The sequence below is a fragment of the Labrus mixtus genome, chromosome 20, assembly GCF_963584025.1.
Source record: "Labrus mixtus chromosome 20, fLabMix1.1, whole genome shotgun sequence".
Taxonomy (NCBI): domain Eukaryota; kingdom Metazoa; phylum Chordata; class Actinopteri; order Labriformes; family Labridae; genus Labrus; species Labrus mixtus.
The window spans coordinates 23,499,636-23,521,691 of NC_083631.1; the positions used below are offsets into that span (position 1 = coordinate 23,499,636).

A 22,056-nucleotide genomic window follows, 5' to 3' on the forward strand; every position below is an offset into this window, starting at 1 on the left:
AGCATTAAAGAAAGAAAGAGATGGGTTTTTGGTTAATGCTTCTCAGAGCATTGCTTCCTAACCTGGGGGGTCCGGAGGGGGCGCGAGGCTTTATCTGCTCTGAGGTCGTCAGATTAGGTTTGCATACATCAGGTTCAGGATCAGCTGACTTTATGTTTACCTGTAGGTAGACGTGTTCGACATCCATCCCGACGCACAGATCATAAAACAGATGTAACGAGGAACAACACATACGAGAGAAGGGAAACTATTTAAAAACAAACTCAAACGTGATAAAGAATTATACTAATGATGACGATATATTGACTTTTAAATAATCTTTAAATAATGATTTGAAGGGTTGTGTTCAGATATTTCAGTTTAAGAAAATGTATCAGAACAAAGTGATCAGACTGTATGACATTAGCAGTTAGTGTGTTTTGTGTGTTTTGTGTGTTTTCCTCCTTATTTCTGAGGAAGTGACGACTGAATTGTCAGATTTGTTTCATGTTGGTATTCATTCATTGATTGTAATTTGGACAGACCATCCAGACATTTATTGTTTGCTTTTTGAATAAGGGGGCAGGCAAAACAAGATTTATTCTTCCTGCTCCTTTCCGTACATGGGATAAAGTGTGAATCGTTTTTTCTTTTTTCTTCTGTTTCTGTTTTGACATGTACGGAACAAATAAAAAAATGAAATGAAAAATGACAACTTAAATCATGATTAAACACTTCCTGCTCGTCCTGTAAGAACACGTGTGTGCAGACCTACTCTGTGGGGGTCTCAGTTTATCTTAGGGGGGCTCCAAGGACCGCTGTCTCAAAACACATTTTCTCTGCTCAGGGTCCGGACTCAGCACGTGTGGGTGTTTCTTCCTCCAGTGCTTCTGCAGGAGCATCCCTGGCGGTACGTGTCATCGTTTATCTTCTTGATCTTGTTTTATGAACGCCTCCCTCCCTCTCCACACAAAGGTCCCTCGTTGACCCTGACACACATTCATCCTACTCTCTCCTGCACGTGAGCATCGAGGGGCGAGTGCCCCAACACCTGCACAAACATGAGGGGGTTAGAACCGCTCCGTGGGGGATTTCTCTCGCCCTTTGTTTTTAGATTTTAGATTTTAGAGGAACTGTTACCCCGTGTGTCTCTGCAGACGCCGTTTCCTGTGTCAATGTTTGTATTTGGGTTTTTTTTCATGACTCACAGGATGTGTTCCTCCAGAAAAAACTCAATGTTTTTATCAAGTTTCTTGCAAAAATGAAGCTGATGCTGAAATGCAAAATCCTGCAGTTCCTGGAGTGTCCACTAGAGGCTGGCTGCAGAAGCACAGGAAGTCACATACACACCCATTCTAAAAAGTCTGTTTTTACAGCAGAGATTAACATGTTTACAGCCTGGTTCAAAAAACCAAATAGGTGTGATTAGCTCATGTCTGGATGGACACACACTGTACGGGGGGTGAATGTTTTGATGACTCATCAGTTTTGATTTGATGAAGGATAAGAGTTATTCACAATAAAGCGTGTAGCTGACCTGATTGACAGGTGGGCGCGGTGTAACGGTTTGTCAGGAGGTTTAAAACCCACCTCAGCTCCAGCTCTCAGCCTGTCGTTAGGTTGACTGAAAGTTAGACTGAGACAGCATTTCCAGCATGGAGACCGCCATCGATGGGACTCCAGCGCCCCCTGCAGGAACAGACGGGGGCGGGACTCTCACTCGGTCTTTCTGTGTTCAGACACTTTTACAAAAATATAAATCTGGACTGAATGTGTACGATATTTTTCAAATTGCACAAATCCATTTATTTAATATTCTCCTTCATCACAGTGTCCGTCTCGTTTTCTTTTTCAGCTTTTTTCTTGATTGAGTGATGCTCCACTTGGCAGCCACTCCCCACAATGACGGCACGGCCTTCCAGGAATGTGTCCTCTGGCGGTTTTTCTCTACAGATGATGGATGGCTTCACTTTCAGAATGACTTCAAAAATATTTTAAATTGGACACGAAGCCAGAAATGTGTCGATGAGTCGGCTGCAGAAACCAAAACCCTCCCCGCTCTGAACCCCCACGCGGCGGCGGCGGCGGCGCTTGAGCTGCAGCCAGACACATGCGTAAGTGCTTGTGGGAAAACCTGATTTGACCTTCAGAGGGAAGAGACAGAGACAGAAAATCGGTTGCAGCCAGCGCTCTGTTTGTTTTGTCAGCAGGAGCGGCGAATGTGAAAAGGGCCCCGGGTTTGTGCAAGGGGGGGGGGGGGGGGGGTCACATACTGGAAGAACAAGAAACTGTTTACAAAGGCCCGGGTGAGGAGGTTTAAGCGTAAGTCGTCCAGCAGTCGACATGGAGGGGTGTGTTCTACTTTCACCTCACCTGCACTTTTGATTCCATTCCTACTCTTTATTATTTCTGACGAGGGATCCTCCAGGTCTTCCTCAATCAGCGTTTCATGGAGGACGCGGGCTCATCAGGAAGTTGGAGGTTAACTCCGGCACAGTTCAGAAACAGTCCATGTTTCTAAGTCGGTCACCCAAAGGACCCAGTTTTTTTCTGCAGAGGCCAGAAAATTCCATGTCACTTCCTATTAAAAGGGAGCTGATTGTGCAGTACAGTGGAGTTACATGTGGGCGGGGTCACTCTCTGGGAAAGGGCTTGAACTGTTTCTGACGACTCTTGTGTTCAATAAACTGGATTTATTTGCATATTTTATTTAAAGGGAGCGACTGTTTAATCACTTTGTGACCTTATTCATGCAGCTCTGAGGATTGCTACAATTTATGAGAGAGAAAATGATGCACTAAAGGTTCAGGGGATCAAATCCTTAAAGCTCCTGTGAGGAGGTTTATGTTGTTATGAAGCAGATTTGAATTAAAGGAGCAGTATGTAACTCTGACCCCTAGTGGTTAAAATGGGTACTGCAGTCCAAATTCTAAACATCATAGAGAGCTGTCTCCCCCCCCCCCCCTCCTCTTTAGAGTCCATGCTCACACAGGTCACCATGTGGTGGACTCTGAAGCTTCAGTGTTTATCCAGCTCTGCATGGGTCTGTAAACCTTTCTGTGTTCTAACCTCTCTCCATTTTTCAAAAGCATCTCCAATATTGATCCTAGTTTGAGCACGTTTCTGCTCGTGGAGCTTATTAGAAACATGCAGAGGCTTTTTAGGTCGGGTACAATCACTTCTATCTGAACCACTTCTCTTGCCCGCTTCCATCGCTGCAACACCTGTTGACCTGATAACTGCTCTCATATCTGGCAAACAGAGGGGCGTCCAAAACGGCCGTGTGGGTGGTCTTAAAAGCGCCTACCTTCTCTGGTCCAAACAAATCCAGAGCATTCAGGAGCAGAATCTAAAGTTAGAAGGAGGACATACTGGCTGCTGCATTGTTGTCAGAGAAGCCAGCACTTCAACATGTTTCCTTAATGATCAGATAGTAAGATACCTTTATCATCTCACTCTCTACACATCTCACTGACTGGACCTTTAAGACGGATCCCTCAAGTCCTTCTGATTCATAGTAACCAGCTTTATGAATGACTGATTTCTGGAGTTTAATTTTGGGATCCATAAGATAACCTTCGTTGTAAATTGGAAGCTATAAGAAATTATGTTTTTGATTTTGGGCTTTTCCGTCCACTTGACCTCTTTTTCCATGAATCTGTTTTTCCATTTACATAAAGTATCTACAGAGAATCCGTGCTGTATATCTGTTCCACACACTCCTGGCGCGGACACGGTTCTAGCGGTTCATATTTTGTGGCGGCAGCGTGACAGCCTTGGCCTCGATCCATGTGTATAGCTTCTGTGAGGCAGATCTTCAGAGGAAACCTGACTCTGTTATTACCAACCAGATGTTTTTTATTTCACTCTGGAGGGTCTGTCACGTGCTCGGGTCAACTGGACATACACATGAGAGTGTTTATGATGCCTTAGTGTACATTTATCTGGAGCAGCAATGAAGGTCACTCAAGACAAAATCTGACCTGGATGATAAAAAACCATCCAGGGGTCTGCGAGGGGGTCCGGTGTTATCTGAACATGTAACCTTCCTGTGATAGAAACGGGGTCAATGTATTTATTTACGTCGATGACGGAGCAGAAGTTCATCGTGCTGGAGCTCCAAAACATCGCCTCTCTTCCATGAAGTCTCCTTAAAACAAACATCTGGATTATTTCACTGTTTCATTCAAACTCCTGAACTGAAAACCTGTTTTCTCTGCTCGGTTCAAGGTTGTTGTTTTCAGGTTTTTATCTCTTTACTATCCTTTTTTTTTTATCTCTTTGTACTTTATCTCTGCACCTCCCCTGAAGTAAACTTGATGCTAACCCGGCTCGGTTTGAAGACTTTGACCCCTAACATAACACGCTGTTTTTATGAGAAGAGGAAGCTGTGATAGTGAGGAGTACTTTTATTGTTTTATAATCAGGTGCTCAGTCAGTCGGCTTGTTGTGTGTGTCTTCATAGAAGGTTAAAAACATGTGTTGAATAAGTCAAAAAACAACAAGTGGACCACCGCCGTGTGCTAACCCGGGTTGTTTGGTTATTTAAGTGTCCACTTGGTCAGCAGCCAAACATTCGGACCGTCACAGGACACGTCAGGGGACAAAGTGTTGATGTTGAATCAGTCCACTCGGGGGGGTCATCTTATTTACTTCAGAAAGTCGCTTTTGTAACAGAATCAACACGAGTGAAACACATCTGAGGACATCTTGAGAAAAACGACACAAAAAACAAGAGGAATGTTCAAAAACAATCCCATTATACAGAATATACTTCACCATGTTTGGGGTAAAAGACACTTTGTCTTAAAAAGAAAAGAAAATGGTTTTCAAACGCAAATTGTCTACCTTTTCTAGTTGTTTGTTTCTTTTTTAAAGACTTAATGATATCCTCAAACCAAGCAGCAACCGCCGGTGTTGATGAATGAAGCTAATTTGGAAGTGCACAAGTTGCAGTTCCTCGAGTGTCCACCAGAGGCCGGCTGCAGAAGCCTCAGAAGTCACATACACACCCATTCTAAAGTGTCACTTTTTAAAGCAGAAATAAACATGTTTACAGCCTGATTCAAACAACAAAAATGATCTGGCTAGCTCAAGCCTTTATCCGCACACACTGTATGAGGGACGATTGTTTTTACAACTACTCCGTTTAAAAAAACATTAAGAATAACGGTTTTTAAAATTAGGTAAATGGATGAACTGACTGACGTGCAGGTGGGTGTGTTGTAGCTGTTTGTCAGGAGGCTTAAGACCCGCCTCAGCTCCAGCTCTTAGCCTGGTCATTGGACGACTGATAAACAGGTTGAGACACTAATTGCAATATGGCGACCACCATCGACGGGCTTCAAGCGCCCCCTTCAGGAATCACTAGGTGAAATCACTGAGGCTAAGTGTCAGTTCAATATCTACATTTCCATTTATTTATCTGGTAAGGCAAGTTTATTTCATTTAAATAAAGATGAAAGTTTTAAATTGTCGTACTGGCACCTTTGGACTCCCATACTAACTTCATATAAGCATCTTGAGATCCCGAAATTGTGAATTAAATCTCAAAATTTCAACTTTTTATCTGATAATTATAACTGATGATTAAGGGATTTTAACTTTTTTTTTTAAATGTATTGTTCTGGCAGCATTGGGCTTCTGTAGACATTCCACTGTGAGGCTCCTGAGGACAAAGTCATCCAGGTTTCTTAACATAATGTAAAAAAAATGAGCCAGTTTATTTGTATTTTATTCTCCGGGTAATGACACTTAACTTGCATATCTCTGCTAACTCTCTGAAAGGGTTAATCGTAGTAAAAAAGCGATCTCTTCAAACTCCGCCCGCCGGATTGTTTGGGCTCTGTGCCTCAGAAATCACACCACTGCAGAGCCCGCCTTCCCCCCTCCGGGGCCCCTCACGGCCCCTCGTGGCCCCGCCCACCGCTGGACCACATTGAAATGGCTCTGATGTTGTTGTCAAACATTACAGTGTGCCGAGCATCCCTCCTCAGGACCTTCAGCACGACCATCTCTAACGCAGCAGAGCATAAACTAGAGACCTTCTGACTTCACTGTTTCAGAGCCAAACAGCAGCAGCAACATCTCTGACATTAATATTATCATTATTACTACTTTAATATCAGTGTAGCTACATGCAGCTTCCAGTTCGGCTGGACAACATGGGCCGACCGCGCATCGCCTCATTGTTGCTCCTCTTCTGCTCCCTCATTCAGACATGTAAGTGTGTTTTATTTCATCAAATTATGTCATTAATTAGCTTTTTATTGCGCTTGGCATTCGTTTTAATCTCATTTAAAACCAGTGCCATGCTTCAGCTTTGTGTTATTTTCTACATGCATGTGTTTAAAAAGTGATTTTGTTGAAGTGTTCAGAGGTGTGGGTTTAAAAATGCCCACTCCTCTGACAGCACAGGATGCAAGGTGAAGGGGGGGAGGGCGCAATTATTCTCAGAATGTAGGTCAAATTTCTTCCTCTCGCTGTTTCCAGTACAATGAGGTTTTTTTTTTTTTTACCCCCCCACTCAACCACATATTTCATTATAGGAATTATGAATCATGTGAGGTTACAAACAGGGACAATAATCCAAAATAATCAAAAGTAAAACCAACTTTCTTTGCAACACAAATCATGTTATCTGCTTTGTTTTGGAACTACTCAATTGCATCATTCCTATAAATTTAATAAATATAACTCAGTATCACCTCTTTTTTTGACTCACAGTGATTTTCATTTGAAGGAGTGCAACCATTTTTCTTTTTTTTTTTTTTTTACTCCATGCCAGTTTTTGAATGGAGCTGAATGTTTTGTGCTTTTCATTCATACACTGGCGCTCAGCAGGCCGTGCAGCCAATGAGCGTGTAGCAGTGTGAATACAGTCTGTGCAAAGATATCAAGCGGGGTTTCTGAGAAGAAAAAAAAAAGACGGATTTTTGAAGCCATTCATAATGTGGGAAATGGGCGCCACTTTAAATCCCTGCAGAAAACCCACCAGGAGGACAAAACATTTTGGGTGAACTTGACCGAATGCTGCGTCTGTTTTCTCTCTACATGATGCAACATCCAGCGTGTTTGCAGGAGTCTTGTTTTTCTCCCATTACCTTAAACGCCCCGTATTGTGGTTATGAATGGAACCCCTCCAACTCCTCATCCTCCAGTTCAAACACACAGGCTTTGTCCTGCTGCGACATTCCTCAAGTTTTTGGTTGTACACCCGGTTTGATGTGAAGTCGCCGTCAGACGGGTTCCCAGTGTGTTGGTTCTGGGAAACGGTGTGTGGTGAAACATGTTAGAACTGGTTGTCGCCCACACACACACACACACACACACACACACACACACACACACACACACATTTCAACAACACTCCCACAGATGTGCGTGGTGATGAAACATGTCCGTCCAAAAATGTTGGGAAATAGTCGCCTCCTGAGAAATAGAGTTTGAGCTGATTTATGACCTCAAAGTGACAAGAAAGAGAAGTCTGATTTTTAAGGATTAGGGGGTCTCTCTGCGCCCCACTGCATGTCACAGACTGGGCAACAAACAGAGGCAGTCACTGATTTTGCACTAAATCAATACGGCTGCCGTTTGGTCCAGTTCGTCTGCCAAGGTCTGAACTTTAAGCCCTTTAAGCAAACAGCCGGTCAGAGTTGATTTTAGGTAACGAGTCGTCGGTTTCATGGAATGAGACCAGATCATGTTGGTGTTTTTCCCTTTCCTCTATTTCCCAACATTCAACTTAAAGCCGAATGACTCTGAGTTTCTTGGACTGTATTTGATCTCTTTTGGGTCACAGGGTTGGTCAACAGAAACGTTAGATTATCTTTATGGCGAGGGCAATAACACAAACCGCTTTCTCATATCGTGAAGGAATGATTGGCTCAACAGTCTGAAGTGGTTTTTTTACATCACACCTATGACACTAAAGTGACTGTTAACTCTCGTTTAAAGCCATATGAATACTACAACACGGGTACAAACATGTCCTCAACCGGCGGGCGCTTAAAGACACACCTTTTTAAGTAACCTTTTAACCACAGCCAGAGCGCCGACCATGACGACAACAACAGATGTTTGACTTCACCATGAAGGATTTATTATTCTGTAAGGCACACAGAGTAGTGAATAATTCATGAGTTGGACAGAAGCTTATGAAAACCCACCCATTCATATTTAATGATTTAAAAAAAATCCTTCTTTATTCTTACTGTATGTGGACATGGAGATGCTAAATGGCGAGCTCCTGGTGGGTGTTTCCTTGAGGTGGGGTAAACACCTCCCTCTGCCCCCCCTGTTCAGAAACAGGTGGCGATCTGGGATCTGGAGCCCAGAGGGAGGAATGGCCTGGAGTACTTTTTCATCAAGTGCTGTTTCTCTGCTGTACAGTCTAATTGGTTCTTCCAGTTCAGTGGCTCTATCGGGGGCATTGGCGATGGGGGTTGGGAGGGCGACTCTGAGTCTTCAGCATATGAATTTTTTTTCCATCAGGCACCATGAAAACTGGAATATCTGATATATTGTTGTTGTGACCTTGTGATGTCAGCAAAGCCGGAGAAACGCAGGGTGGGCTGTTATCAAAACGTACAGTATCCATGTTTGACTAAGAGCAGGACCATTTATCTGCCCCCTGTTTAAACAAATACCAGGCACGTGTGGGGTTGTGCATGTGTGTGTCATGTCAGAGTGATTACCTCCCGGCCCCCTTTCTCCTCTGGAAGCAGATTTATTGCCATCCTTGAAAACACAGCCCCTCCCACACCAACCAACTTCATAAAAGTCTCAAATTTGACATCTCAACAAGTGTTGGTGACGAGAATAAACTTAGGTTGTGTTTCCTCTTAAACAGCCAAAATATTTACATTATTGTCATTTTCCAGGAATATATTCTGTTTTGAATCGATTGCTGTCAATTGTGACATTCGCTGCTGTATATAAACCCGAATGTCTTTTGTGATCCCCGGAGCCTTTTCTACCAGCTGGTTGAAATTTCTGTTTTTTTGTGGCATGTCTTGTCAACAATAGGATGTATTAAAGCCAATCAAACTGGTACAGATGTTCATGCTCTGAGTCTGACTTCTCATGTTGACATTCATGTTTTTGGTGTGATAGTTTTTGAGTTGATTGCCATCAAATTTGGTACAGATTCAAAGTGTTTCCAGAGGATAAACATTAACGATTCTACTTTAATAATCCGCTAACTTTTCCCCCACCTACATGGTAAGGTTACATTTTGTTCATTTGTTTAGTTTTTGAGGCATGTCAACATCCAATTTGGTTATTGCCGTTCAGTTTGGCCCTCATTCTCTCGGTCCCCAGAAGATCAATCCAACTGACTTCAGTGACCCCCAGGTTGTTCCTCAAGTGCATCTGAGTGAAAAGTCCTGACTACTCTTTGATGGATTGTTGACAAATCTTGTCCAGATGTTCATGGTCCCTTCAGGTTTCATTGTTGAGATCCCTTCATTTTCCCTTTAGCGCCATTATCAAGTCATTGTCCTATATTTAATGAAATACTTTATATTTAATACCAAATAGGCGTTCAAACAAGTTTGATATTACCATCAGCCTCAGATGTGTTTTGGAGTGTTAGCATGCTAGCACACTTAGCAAAAAGTTAAGTGATGGCATTGTGATGCTAGCCCAAAGCACTGTTAAGTAGAGCGTCACAGAGAAGCTAACACGCCTTTCTGTTGTTCTTGATTTATCGTGTTTTCTGTAATAATTCATTTGTGAAACTCTCCTTTAAATGCAGCTTCCTCTTTGTTTATAGGGAGCCATACCTCGTCTACCTGCACTGTTGTTAATTTACTGCTCTGTGGGCCTTTGAATTGCACCCCGGGGACAAATAAAGTTTTTTTGAATTTGAATTTGAATTTGAATCATGTGTTGGATTCTTGAAAGATGAAAACTGAAACAGAACTTTCTGTTTATGTCTCTGTGTCGTAGATGCGTTGACTACATGTGGAACCAGGCAGTTCCAGTGTGGAAACGGGAAATGCATCACCATCAGATGGGTGTGTGACGGTACAGACGACTGCGGCGACGGAACGGATGAACTTCCTGGTACCTGCTGTGAGTAGCCAACGACACTTATCAAAATAAAGACGTTCAAATGATCGCAGTTAATCCTACAATCCCTCAGTCGGACGATTATGTAGTCTTAACGGCCTTTTGTGTGTTTCCCTCGTAGCTGCCAGAACATGTAGGACGACAGAGTTTAGCTGTGCAGATCGACTTAACCAGTGCGTACCGAGCTCCTGGCGCTGCGATGGAAAAGCAGACTGTGAGAACGGAGCTGATGAAGAGAGATGTGGTGAGTAACTTCAGGCGCCAACATTCACCAAACTTGGATTTCTTGGAGAATCTAAATCTTCTTTTTGTCTTCCTCTGAGCTGTTCCTTGCTTCTCGTGTCTTACTGTGCTTATTCTCTCTCGTAGCGCCAAAGCAGTGCACGAACACGGAGTTCCGCTGCAGAAACGGCCAATGCGTGTCGTCTTCGTTCGTGTGCGACGACGAGGCGGATTGTGACGACGGCAGCGATGAAGCCTCCTGCCCGGCCGTCACCTGCAGCGCCGCCTCCTTCCGGTGCAACAACACGGTTTGTGTGCCGAACCTTTGGGCCTGCGACGGCGATGCTGACTGCCCCGACGGCTCGGACGAGTGGCCGAGTAACTGCGGCGCCAAGAAACCCGACGCTGGACCCGTTCATCGGTGCTCCTCGCTGGAGTTTCGCTGTGGAAGTGGGGAATGCATCCACAGTAGCTGGAAGTGTGACGGCGGTGCAGACTGCCACGATCGATCGGATGAAGCAAACTGTGGTACGCCTTGTTCTTTTCCTGTTGGTTACATGTTGCTGCATAATGATCTAGCAAATACTTCAGTCTGATTGGCTGCAAGTTGTCCATTAATTCCTTACAATAAGGAACCTACTATGTTGTGTTCTTGAGGCTGTCTTTTCCCTTTTCCAAACTCCATGTGATCTGCAGAGTCCCTCTGCACCTTTAAGACAAAGCTAAAGACCCAGCTCTTTCATGAATACCTACTAACTTAATGATGATGGTCTCCATATTATTGATGATGATGATGGTAATGACGATGGTTTTTGTTTGATAATGACGACTTATAAGATGGTTTCTATACTGATTAGAGCTCTCAAGAACTGCCCTCAATGTTGTGCTTTGCCTCTGGTCACTTCCTGTCAACCTGTGTGTCCAATCAGACTCAAAGCTGATCGTTTGCTCTTACTGACATTGTTCCCTTTTTTCTAGATCCTTGTTTGTGTTGTTCTTACTCTCTGATGTACGTCGCTTTGGATAAAAGTGTCTGCTCAGTGAATTGTAGAATGTACCAACCAATTTCAATACAATTTGTCTTGATGGCTCGTCAAAAACATTTTGATCGCAAAACACATAAAAACAACATAGTGGTGTTGTTCTTTTGTTGTGGAACTGGCCATGGTATAAGCAGTATCACGCCCCTTGAGGTGTCTTAAATCTGGGGTTCATGGACTCCAATCTATCATCCATAAATTCCTAGTAATGGACACTGCGTTGGATATTATCTTTTTACATCTAACTTTCAACGTTTCATCTCTTGTACTCATTCCAATTGGCTACCTGTCTCTCTCTTCTAGCCCGTCCCACCTGCCGTCCTGATGAGTTCCAATGCGGCGATGGCACCTGTATCCACGGTAGCCGCCAGTGCAACCATCAATATGACTGCAGGGACATGAGTGATGAAACCGGCTGTGTCAACGGTATGAAACCACCTCCCAAACGTTTCCTACTCTGGTCTGCATAGATGCCTTTTTGACTGCAAGATTACTAGTGTGTGTCTGTAACCTGATCTTTTCTTTCCGTCTCGTCCATCATCATGAGCAGCAACCCACTGTGAAGGCCCCTCAAGGTTTAAGTGCCGCAGTGGAGAATGCATTAGCATGGAGAAGGTGTGTGACAGGCGGCGTGATTGCAGGGATTGGTCAGACGAGCCTCTTAGGGAATGTGGTGAGTACAGAATCCTCTCATTCATGACTGTTGTGTTAATTACTACTTCTGTGGACGTAATGAGAGCGTCTGCTGCTTGAGAGTGCTAGTTACTGTACATCCTCCAAAAAAGACCTTTTCTTTTTCCCACCACAGGCTCCAACGAGTGCCTGTACAACAATGGCGGCTGCTCTCATATTTGCAATGATCTGAAGATCGGCTACGAGTGCCTGTGTCCTGCTGGATTCCTTTTAGTGGACACCAAGCGTTGTGAAGGTAACAGCTTTTCATAAAGTTACTCCTAGAAGTAGCCCACATGCTTTTAAAGTATCCTCTTGTTTTCACATGGCGTCCATTTTCCTCCATTGGCAAAAGTCAGGATTGGAAGCTCAAATCAAGTATAAATCATGTGGCTGTGTTCAAGGTTGGATGCTGTAAAAACATGGTGAATCTGGCAAATTGTTCTAATTGTACTATTATGCAAAATATTACAGTTTAAAGAGACCTTCAAAAAGTGGTTTGTAGATCAATCTCGAGACCAAGACCGTTTTCAAGTACTACAAAACTAGTTTGACACAAAGCTAGATAATAGTTAAAGAATTATTTTCTTCAGTTTCCATTGGGATTCTCTACATCAGTTGTCTTTTCAGTCGCTGATTAAGCATTAAAATATTAATAAATTGACGGATTTACTACAGAACTTGCAGAACACGGCAGTCTGCCAAATGGCCACATTGACCATTTTGAATGCCAACCATGATGAACTTCAGTCAGATAAACAAACGATGCCAAGAAATCTGTTTACTATTTGGTAAATGTATTCATGGAATTCACTTTGTATGAGATAAAGAGAGATGTCATAATTATTATTGACGTAGTGACTCAGCTTTTTGTTCCACTGTCATGTATGTTTCATCCCTTTTTAACCCCCGCCTCTCGTCTTTCCATCAGATATCGATGAATGTGCCGAACCTGACACCTGCAGCCAGATCTGCATTAACCTGATAGGCAGTTATAAATGTCAGTGTGAGGAGGGATACCAGGTTGACCCAGCCACCAAAGCCTGCAAGGCCATCGGTAAATATCGGAGCTGTGTGTCTAATTGTTATGTAAGAGGTATCTCAAACATTCAGTTTGACCAGATCTCTTCAAAGATATCAAATTGGGATCTAAGCTGAATTTAATTCTTTCCATAGTGTAAATCTTATAGACTACATTGATCCATTCATTTGTTGTTGGTGTGTCTTTCTGAAGCCATTTTCTGGTCAAAACTTTTTTACCTGCCACCAGTAAAACCTTTAATATGCACTTATCCTGTTTGACATCCTGTCTTTATAACATTTTAATGCAGAAATTGGACCATAAAAAAGAATGGAAAGAATTACCTCCATACCAATAGTAAAAAGAATAACTAAAACTCCATTTGTGTTCTGTTTGCTAACTTTGTCCCCATTGGTACACAAGTGAAAATAAAAGCCAAACATACATGCTTTTATTTTGTTAAAAAAAGGGAAGTAGAATTTTGGTTTGACTGTAATCCAGGTAAAAAAATTAACCCGTCCACTCTGATGTTTCAGGTACGATAGCCTACCTCTTTTTCACCAACCGTCATGAAGTCAGAAAGATGACTCTGGACAAGAGCGAGTACACCCGAGTCATCCCCCGTCTCAAGAACGTCGTGGCCGTCGACATGAACATGGCCGCCAAAGAGATCTACTGGTCGGACATCTCCAACAAAAAGATCTACAGGTGAGAAAGAGACAGAAATCTGAATGAAATCCTTCATGTTGTTGTTTCCTTTTACTCAAACGCTTCACTTCTAATCCAGAGCTCCGATGGACTCGGCTGAAGACTCGACCACTCACAGCGCCGTCATAAACAGCGGCATCGATGCTCCTGAAGGAATCGCCTTCGACTGGATCCACGGTAACCTCTACTGGACTGACAGCATCCGCAGCACCATCTCCGTGGTAACCGCTGATGGTAGCCGCCGGAAAACCCTCTTCAGGCAAAACTTATCGAAACCTCGCGCCATTGTGGTTGATCCCCAAAACAAGTACGTCTAACATCTTTTCTAGACTCCCTCAGTTAATGTATTCAGTCAGATAGTTTGTATTTATGACCTCATATAGACATGATCTAGATTGTTATCTCTTAAAATGAATCCACAAATGATCAGTAACAAGTCATTTTAACCGGCAGAAACCTTGAGCAAAACCAGACGTGTAGTCGAGCAACCATCTGCCAAAACTAACAGTAAATAATATTTTCCTTCTCTGTTTCCTCAAAGCTTCATTTACTGGACGGACTGGGGGAATCCTGCAAAGATTGAGAAGGCAGGTCTGAACGGAGGAGACCGCACCGCTCTGGTTACCGACAACATCGAGTGGCCCAATGGGATCACGCTTGGTAGGTTCTAGCATTCATTTGTAAAGCATTAACTTTTAATTTTGTATCTTCCTCATCATCGGGGGGTTTGTAGACGGACTAGAGACACATGGTGAAGTGTATTTTACAGAATATGTGACCTTTAAGTTTTGCACAAGCTCAAATCTTTTGTTTTGCTTAAATTATGTGAAAGCCAGCGGTCACTAACATCCAACCTCTTGACCCCCTCTGTCCCCTCTTCAGACCTGCTGAACCAGCGGCTCTACTGGGTGGACTCCAAGCTGCACACCCTCTCCAGCATCGACGTGCAGGGCGGTGGTCGACGCACCCTCATCATCGACGAACACAACCTGGCTCACCCACTGGGTCTCACTGTGTTTGAGGTAAATGTTCATCACCTGATTCATTTACAACATGCCATAAACTCCTACTGCTGCTGTCATTATTAAAGTGTGGCTGTTCTCTGTGCTCGTAGGAGAGAGTGTTCTGGACAGACGTCAGTAACAACGCCATCCTCAGTGCCAACAGGCTGACAGGCGATGACATCAGACCAGTGGCGGAGCACCTGTCGTCACCAGAAGACATTATTCTCTACCATAACCTCAAACAGCCTGCTGGTAAGAGACACCGAAATCAAATGATGTAGGATGTCTGACAAACTTCATCAAACTTCTTCTCGATGGATCAGCAACTTTTCGCATTTCACAAAAACATTTTCACATTTGAAAGTGGAAATTCTGGAGAGCCATTAGCCATACATCAAATTAAACCAAAATATATTTCATCACCTTCAGGTCCCAGTTAGACAACAGCTAATGTTAGCATTCAACCACTTATTAGCTCAGGTGAAATTGTGTTATTTGACACGACCAAATGGGAATGTTAGCTCTTTGCCACATCTTAGTTAGTGTTAGCTAGAGAGTGGCTGAAAGCTAACGTTAGCATTTGTCTGGCCGCATAGCCAATGGGGTCAAGCTTGTTGTTTTTACTTGAAAGATGCTGTGAAACAGATTAGCTTAGGCTAGCATCAAGACTTGGAAAGGGTAAACGGCTGACATCCCTTTTGTTTCTAGCTGATTATTGAGCTTCTGAGTTGCTGATTGATAGATTATGTTTTACCTGTTAGGCTAGCTGTTATAGCCTAGCTAAGACAACCGTCCACTTTTAGTATGAGAATGGTGTCAGTTTTCTCTACTCTCTCTTTGCTATATTGTTCTAAAAATGTGAAATGTATTGGTTAAGTTTTAGGGCTTTAAAAGACATTTCACAAAGTTTACTTTGACACCTGTTTTCCGTTGCAGGTAGGAACTGGTGCCAGGTATCCCGCTGTGAGTTCATGTGTCTGGCAGCTCCACAAGTTGGCAGACATCCCCCGAAATACACCTGCGTCTGTCCAGATAACATGATGCTAGCCAGGGATATGAGGACATGTGTGCCTGGTATGTATAAGAGGATAAATGTACTGTGTTGTTCTGTCTTCTAGTTCTAAAGTCCACACTAAACCTTACGTCAAAACTAGTTATTTTGTGACTTAAGTTGCGTCATTGTTGGTTACCATGGAGACAAGTCTCATCTTAACTAGTAGAGCGTAACGTCCAGACTTCTTGTGTCTGAATGGACTAACCTCTGCTAACTGATGTTAATCCACAAACACGGTGTCTCTAAAATATGACAAAGCCTAAAGCCGTAATCTGCAACCAGCATAAAATGAAACTGGTGACATGAAGTGGTAAAATCGTCAACTTCAACATAAGGTTATTTAACGGTACTGTGTTGTTGGATGGATGAAATGATCTCCTGTCGTGGAAAACTAAAGCAAGACTACATACCGTATAAAAGTCATCATAGTTCTGAGGGATGTAATCTATGATGGGGAACAAAGTGTAGACACCAAACAGCTGGTAAAACCCTCTGCTCCTATTCATCCTCCAACTTATCCCTTCTTTTAAAACCATCACCATGACAACCATATTTTACGGAGGACTGTACACCTGTACACAATTCCAGAAATCATCATCCATGTCTTATAAATAGAGTTCTTAAAAACTCATTTTAGGCTGTACTATTTGTGACTCACTCGTCCTCCTGTGTTGGTTCTTCATCAGCTGTTCCTACACCTGAAGCCCCCACACAGCCTCCAGTTCCAGATACCGACCCGCCTCCTCAGCCAACAGCACCACGCAGCACCACACCCAAACCGCAGGCCCGCACCACACCTAAGCTGCAGGTCCCCACCACCGCAGCACCCGTCGAGATCACCAGAACTCCAGCCAGGCCTGCCCAACGCACCACCAGACCCCCTCTCAGGACCACCACACCTGAACCAAGGACGACGACACCCGAGCCAGTGAAGATTCTGCAGACCACCACAGAGTCTCCAGTCACCTCTCCAGGCAAGTTGAAGTACCGCGACTTTGAATTTAATTTATTTTACAAGGACAACGCAGTTAAACACACAGGGAGCTGAAATGACGCATAGAGGGCAGTATGTGACCAAGGGTGTTTGCAAAGTTAACCGAAATATGGTCAACTTTTGTACTTTTGCACTTTTGTTATCCAACATGTTTTTCTACAACTGATATAACGAGCTGAGGATGTTTTGGGGACGTTGCTGACGTCAAACATACACAGAATATACGTTTGTGTGTCAGTGGAGGGGTTTCATGGTAAACACACACTGAGGTCTTTAAACTCCAGCTTCATGGATCATTAACTTCTTCCTTTGTTTTTACTTTTTCATTCAGATTCAAGACCTGATTTTGCGGCAGTTGTACCCAACCCGGCCTCCACCACCCCGCTGGCTCTCTATATCATCTTACCTCTCGGTGAGTTGATTTACAGTTGACTTAAAAAACAAAACAAAAAAAAAACAGCAGCAAAATCTTTCATTTGTAACTTCTCCCCTTTGACGACTTTTCGCAGTGATTGTTTGCATCGTTGCTGTTGGAGGAGTCCTGCTGTGGAAGAACTACAGACTCAAGAGCACCAACACAATTCACTTTGACAACCCGGTCTATCAGAAAACCACCGAGGACCAGGTGCACATTTGGAGGAGCCACAGCCCTGACGGTTACTCCTACCCAAAGGTGAGTCCCTTCGATTCATAGATTTAGATTTTACAGTGTCAACTTTCCCTCCTTAAATCAGGCGTACACTGTACCATTTCAGCCGGATGTAGTGTACATGCACACACAGGCATGATGGTTTATCACCGGTCAGCTGCTTCCGATCAGTCGGATGAATTTCTGCCATGTTTGATATTTTGATTGTACGACTGCACACACTGGCACAGTGAGAGCACAGCCACAAGCTTGTTTCCCCAACCTCAGGGCTTTTTCTCCTCCTGATAAAAAAATTGGCAAACCGTCAGACAGCATTTGAAAGAACCATGGCAATAGCAGGCATGCTCGGTTGATGTGTCTTCCCCTCCGATCACAAGAGATATGAACAGAGAAACGTTTGCAGAAAATCACTGCAGACCTCCAGCGGATAGGAAGTATTTGTTGAGTGTGTGTGTGTGTGTGTGAGGGCTTTCTGTATTTCTTATTTGAGCTGTGTGTATGACACAACCGTCTGTAGACGTTTTCAAAGAAAAAGCTTACTCACAGTTGTCAACGCTCTGTCCCGATTGAACTAGTAAGGTCTGAGTTCTCAGGTCGGGCCAAACAAAGGGAAAGTGAGCTTTGGTCGTACAGTGTGAGGTGATGCTCCACCACGATTTTAATCCCACAACACTGTGAACGCAGGGCTGAATTCCTCCTTCAGAAGCTTCATACGTATCCTCACACTGACGTCCATGTTTGTGTTTTCTTTCCCTTCAGAGACAAGTTGTGAGCTTGACTGAGGAGGCAGACAACCCGGCCTTCACGGAAAACTGAAAAAGAAATGAGCAGCGTGGAAAGAAGAGCCTTGGTGATAAGCTCCCTGAGAGGTCCTCTTGCATCGTTACCTCACACTGCACAAAGAAAAGAAAGAAAAGGGGAGCTAAAGCCAGGATGAGACAATGCCGAAAAAACAAACCACTATATCCTCACAGAAACACAAGCGCTCTACAGCGGAGAAACCAGGGTCAAGCGTTTATTTCAGGTTGAATATTTTTTCTTCCATCAGGTTCAAAAGCAACTCCTCAGCAAGTCATACCAAATCAAAGAGACAATCCAGCATTGTTGTTCCTTCTTCTAACTGTGATCCTGATGATGTAGCTGGAGAACTGTGTCATGTTGAAGACACTGTGTGTCGTCTGATCAACTGAGCTCATGTATCAACTGTGAATTTTCTTGAACTTTTAAGTGGTACGATTCACAACTCATTTTTGTAAATACCACTTTTAGCTATTTTTGTAGCTTCATGGAACAGTACAAACTGATTTTTCCTTTGTGGTCAGACAGATACGAGTATGCTAACCACGAGGCTGTAGCTAGCAACCTATTTGCTTTGCTAAGTTCAGAGAGGAGCTAAACAGAGACAGTAGTTTAAGATATCTCCAGTTTTACAGAAGATGCTTAGTGGATTTTGTTACCTTCGGACAAAGCTATTCTGTGTTTACCCATTTTCCATCTTTTTGCTAAATTAAGCTATGCTAATATATCCAGCGCTAGCTTATTTCTTATGCTGCATTCATGAGCTCCTCGGATGGTCCCGGTGTCTGAGTTGGGAAGTCGTTCTTCCGACTTTTGTGTCTTTACATGCTTTCGATTTGGAAAGTTGGAATGATGTAACAACAAAAACTGTCTTTTTAATCAGGGTTGAATGCTAATAATTACAAACATATTGCTTATATATTGCGTGTTTTTCTAACTAGTCGGAGTCTCTCTATGTTGACATGGTCATACCATAAAGTTAAGTGCAATATGTGAATTTATTTAAAGTTTACCAAAATATTTTTTGTCTGCCATTTTGAAAACAAAGTCAAGTCTGGCACTAATCTTTCCTGAGTTTCTGAGTTGTTGTTCCGACATGAGCAGACGTTCAGGAGCATTTTACAACTCTGAAACTCGTTCTTCCGATGTGTCCTACGCCACATGAATGCAGCGTTATCCCACAAATGTGAGCGTGATGTCAATCTATTCATGCGACTCTCAGCCAAGAAAGTGAACAAGAACTTTCCGAAATGAAACTATTTTTCTATGAGAGCCTCAAGGAAAAGTAAAGTTTAGTGTACAGTAAGTCATATGAGTCAACCTGTGTGACCTCAATTAGACTGTTCAGAGTTTTTCGACCAGTTATTGCCTCAGTAGTGGAGAGAAAATATCCAATAGGACCTGAAGACGCTGCTGTAGTTTACATCACACGTGACACACGGTGTTTTAGATTTAACCTGTGATAGCCTTCAACATATGGTCACAACACGCCGCCAGCAGCGGTCTACTGATTTGTGATGTGCTGTCTGTGCACCGGAGAGCCATCTTTAAATTTTCCCTCTCAATGCCTCTCTTGGGAGGGCGGGCCAGCACATTCCTGAGAGACTGAAAAGCTTTGATGCGGCCATGTGTGTGACCAATTGGGTCAATGCTAAAGCTTCTGCACCGCGGCACGTGTTTATTTACATCCTCCCTCAGGACCAGAACATGAACTTGACTTACACTAACATTCCTGACAAAACAAAGCCATGTGCCCCATCATGGTTGTTCAAAAACACACATTGGTGTATTTTTAAAGAAATTTGTGCCTTTGAATGACGTAGTTTGTTCAATAATTCATGTTGGTGCTATTGAGATCAGTGGATTTTTAATTAATGAGAAAACTTCTGAATCTGTGTGTGAAGTCATTTGATAGTCACAGACTTACGGTGCAGGTTGATCGTGTAAATATTATGTTCATAAATGTAAATATTTTGTTCTTTGTTGTTTTTGGGTAATAATATTACTGTTCTAGACTTTGTTGTAAACTTTTGAACATTTGATGTAAATAAATAAATGCTTCTATTTATTATAGAATCACCAGCGTGTGGGTTCAGTTTTTTGTACACTCCTGTCTAAATTTCATTTTTAGCTCTGATATTTAACCTGAATAAAGCAGATAGCTTACAAGTTTAGCTGGTTGTTAGCCAACTGGTCAATGTCAACATTTTCTCGGTGTAAGCTAACTATGTAATTAAATAGTTAACCATGGATACTTTACAGCTAAGTATTTCAAACTGGGATTATTAGCAAATTTAAATGTTATCCGTTGTTTTTAGTTTTAGCTTTTTCAACTGTTGTCAACTGTAGCCTATAAGCTAACTATTTATCTTTTCATCTTACAGCTACTTTAAGCTAACATCAACAACTGTTATTCTTTTATTTTAAGCTAACATCAATAACTGTCTATCTATCTAAAACTTAGCCTATCTATTTTACTGTTAGAATAGCCGGCATAACTTTAGCTAACATTTCCAACTGCTAATCATTAGCCTACGTTAGGCTTTTTCTACCCTTTACTCTGATTTTAACTTGCTTTTCTTTAGCCAGTAGTTAATCACTTTTCACTAATCATTTTACCTTTTTATCCAAAAAAAAAGTAAAATATCTACAAATGTGTTTATTCACCTTTTAAATACCTGAAACCGTTTGTTTACCGGTGGGCTAATCATTTAGCTTACATTTGGCTAACTTTTTAAACGGTTAATCACTTTAACAAATTATTTCAACTTTTTACAACTTGAGCTTCACTCCACTGTTAATCTATCACTTGAAGTTTACTCCCCCTACATTAAGTGAATGACTACTTTAAGCTAATTATTTAGGTGTTTTTTTATAGACAATCTTTCTTTAAAAATATCTCAAATTAATTATTCAGCTCACAAAGTAGTGAGGCTGTGAGGCTTACTTTTTGGGACTTCAGGGGCTGCTGTACATTCATTCAGCATCCTAATAACGTTGGGATACTTGGATCTTCTTAACAGATACATGTGATGATGTATTTCACAATAAAAACCTCAGCTGTTACTCTTTAGTCATATTGGTGCGGTAAGTTGTGGTTAAAGTAGAACGTGTTCAGAAACATCCTTCTAAGAAACGTTTTACTTGTAAATATTGTGATGGATGTTTTTGGTTCTGTTTTCTTACATGGAGCAAAGCCACGTCCTACTTTTCTTCTTTGTTGTGGCTCAAACTGATTAATGGCTGCTGAGAGGATTTGAAAAATGTTCAGCAGCATATTCCCCTGTTTCCATCCAACTGCTTTGGTATGCAGACATGGCAGAAAACATAAAGAGAGGTGTTTTTTTTTTGCCTCTCTTATTTTTACAGGGGGGTCGGTGTGTGTGTGGGGAGGGGGGTCGGTGTGTGTGTGTGTGTGTGTGTGTAGGGGGGGGGGGTCGGGCTGTGCTTTTGTAGTTTTTCGGTGGAAAACAGGCCCTCTTTCTTGGAAGGTAAGGTCGTCACAGTGAAAGGCAAAACCACACACGTTTTTTTGGGAAAGTCTCCCACACACATATCCAGTAAAAAACAATCCAAGCGTGTGAACGGCTGATTTGTTGTCATTTATTTACACACAGAAAGTCAAATATGATTACGTAAGAGTGCGGCCTGGAAAGTCTTGCACAACTTTTTATGCATTCGCAGAAACAAAAACAGTGCCCTCAGAATATATGAAGTAAAACATACTTTTTTCCTTCATGTGTAAATTGTATTAATGTATTTTACTTGGTGAGGAAAATGCAATTCAAAAAACAAAACCAAAAGGTGCAAGTTCCAGGCACACATTCATGACAGCTTTCAT

The 22,056-nt window shown here is 42.5% G+C and overlaps 1 protein-coding gene and 1 long non-coding RNA gene across 2 annotated transcripts in view; one reads left to right on the forward strand and one right to left on the reverse strand.

Annotated features, from left to right (window-relative positions):
* The window catches only part of LOC132954360 (uncharacterized), a 128,286-nt gene that overhangs the window by 67,737 nt on the left and 38,493 nt on the right, over window positions 1-22,056 (reverse strand). The window contains exon 2 of the long non-coding RNA XR_009665749.1: window positions 3,391-3,454. This is a non-coding gene — a long non-coding RNA (uncharacterized LOC132954360). The remainder of the gene's footprint in view (window positions 1-3,390; window positions 3,455-22,056) is intronic.
* Window positions 5,936-20,291, forward strand: ldlra (low density lipoprotein receptor a). The gene is made up of 18 exons (XM_061026332.1): window positions 5,936-6,201; window positions 9,931-10,056; window positions 10,175-10,297; window positions 10,423-10,803; window positions 11,619-11,741; window positions 11,866-11,988; window positions 12,124-12,243; window positions 12,919-13,044; window positions 13,545-13,716; window positions 13,796-14,023; window positions 14,258-14,376; window positions 14,599-14,738; window positions 14,831-14,972; window positions 15,657-15,794; window positions 16,461-16,758; window positions 17,107-17,180; window positions 17,278-17,441; window positions 18,177-20,291. Exons 1-18 carry the CDS (start codon window positions 6,117-6,119, stop codon window positions 18,231-18,233), a joined length of 2,739 nt encoding a protein of 912 aa, XP_060882315.1. The 5' UTR covers window positions 5,936-6,116; the 3' UTR covers window positions 18,234-20,291.

Bases quoted from the DNA above. Each gene is read 5' to 3' on its own strand.
- ldlra (XM_061026332.1), top strand. From the start codon at position 6,117: ATGCAGCTTCCAGTTCGGCTGGACAACATGGGCCGACCGCGCATCGCC. The intron at 10,804-11,618 runs GTACGCCTTGTT...TCTCTCTTCTAG, and splicing joins ATCGGATGAAGCAAACTGTG to CCCGTCCCACCTGCCGTCCT. The intron at 16,759-17,106 runs GTACCGCGACTT...TTCAGATTCAAG, and splicing joins ACCTCTCCAGGCAAGTTGAA to ACCTGATTTTGCGGCAGTTG.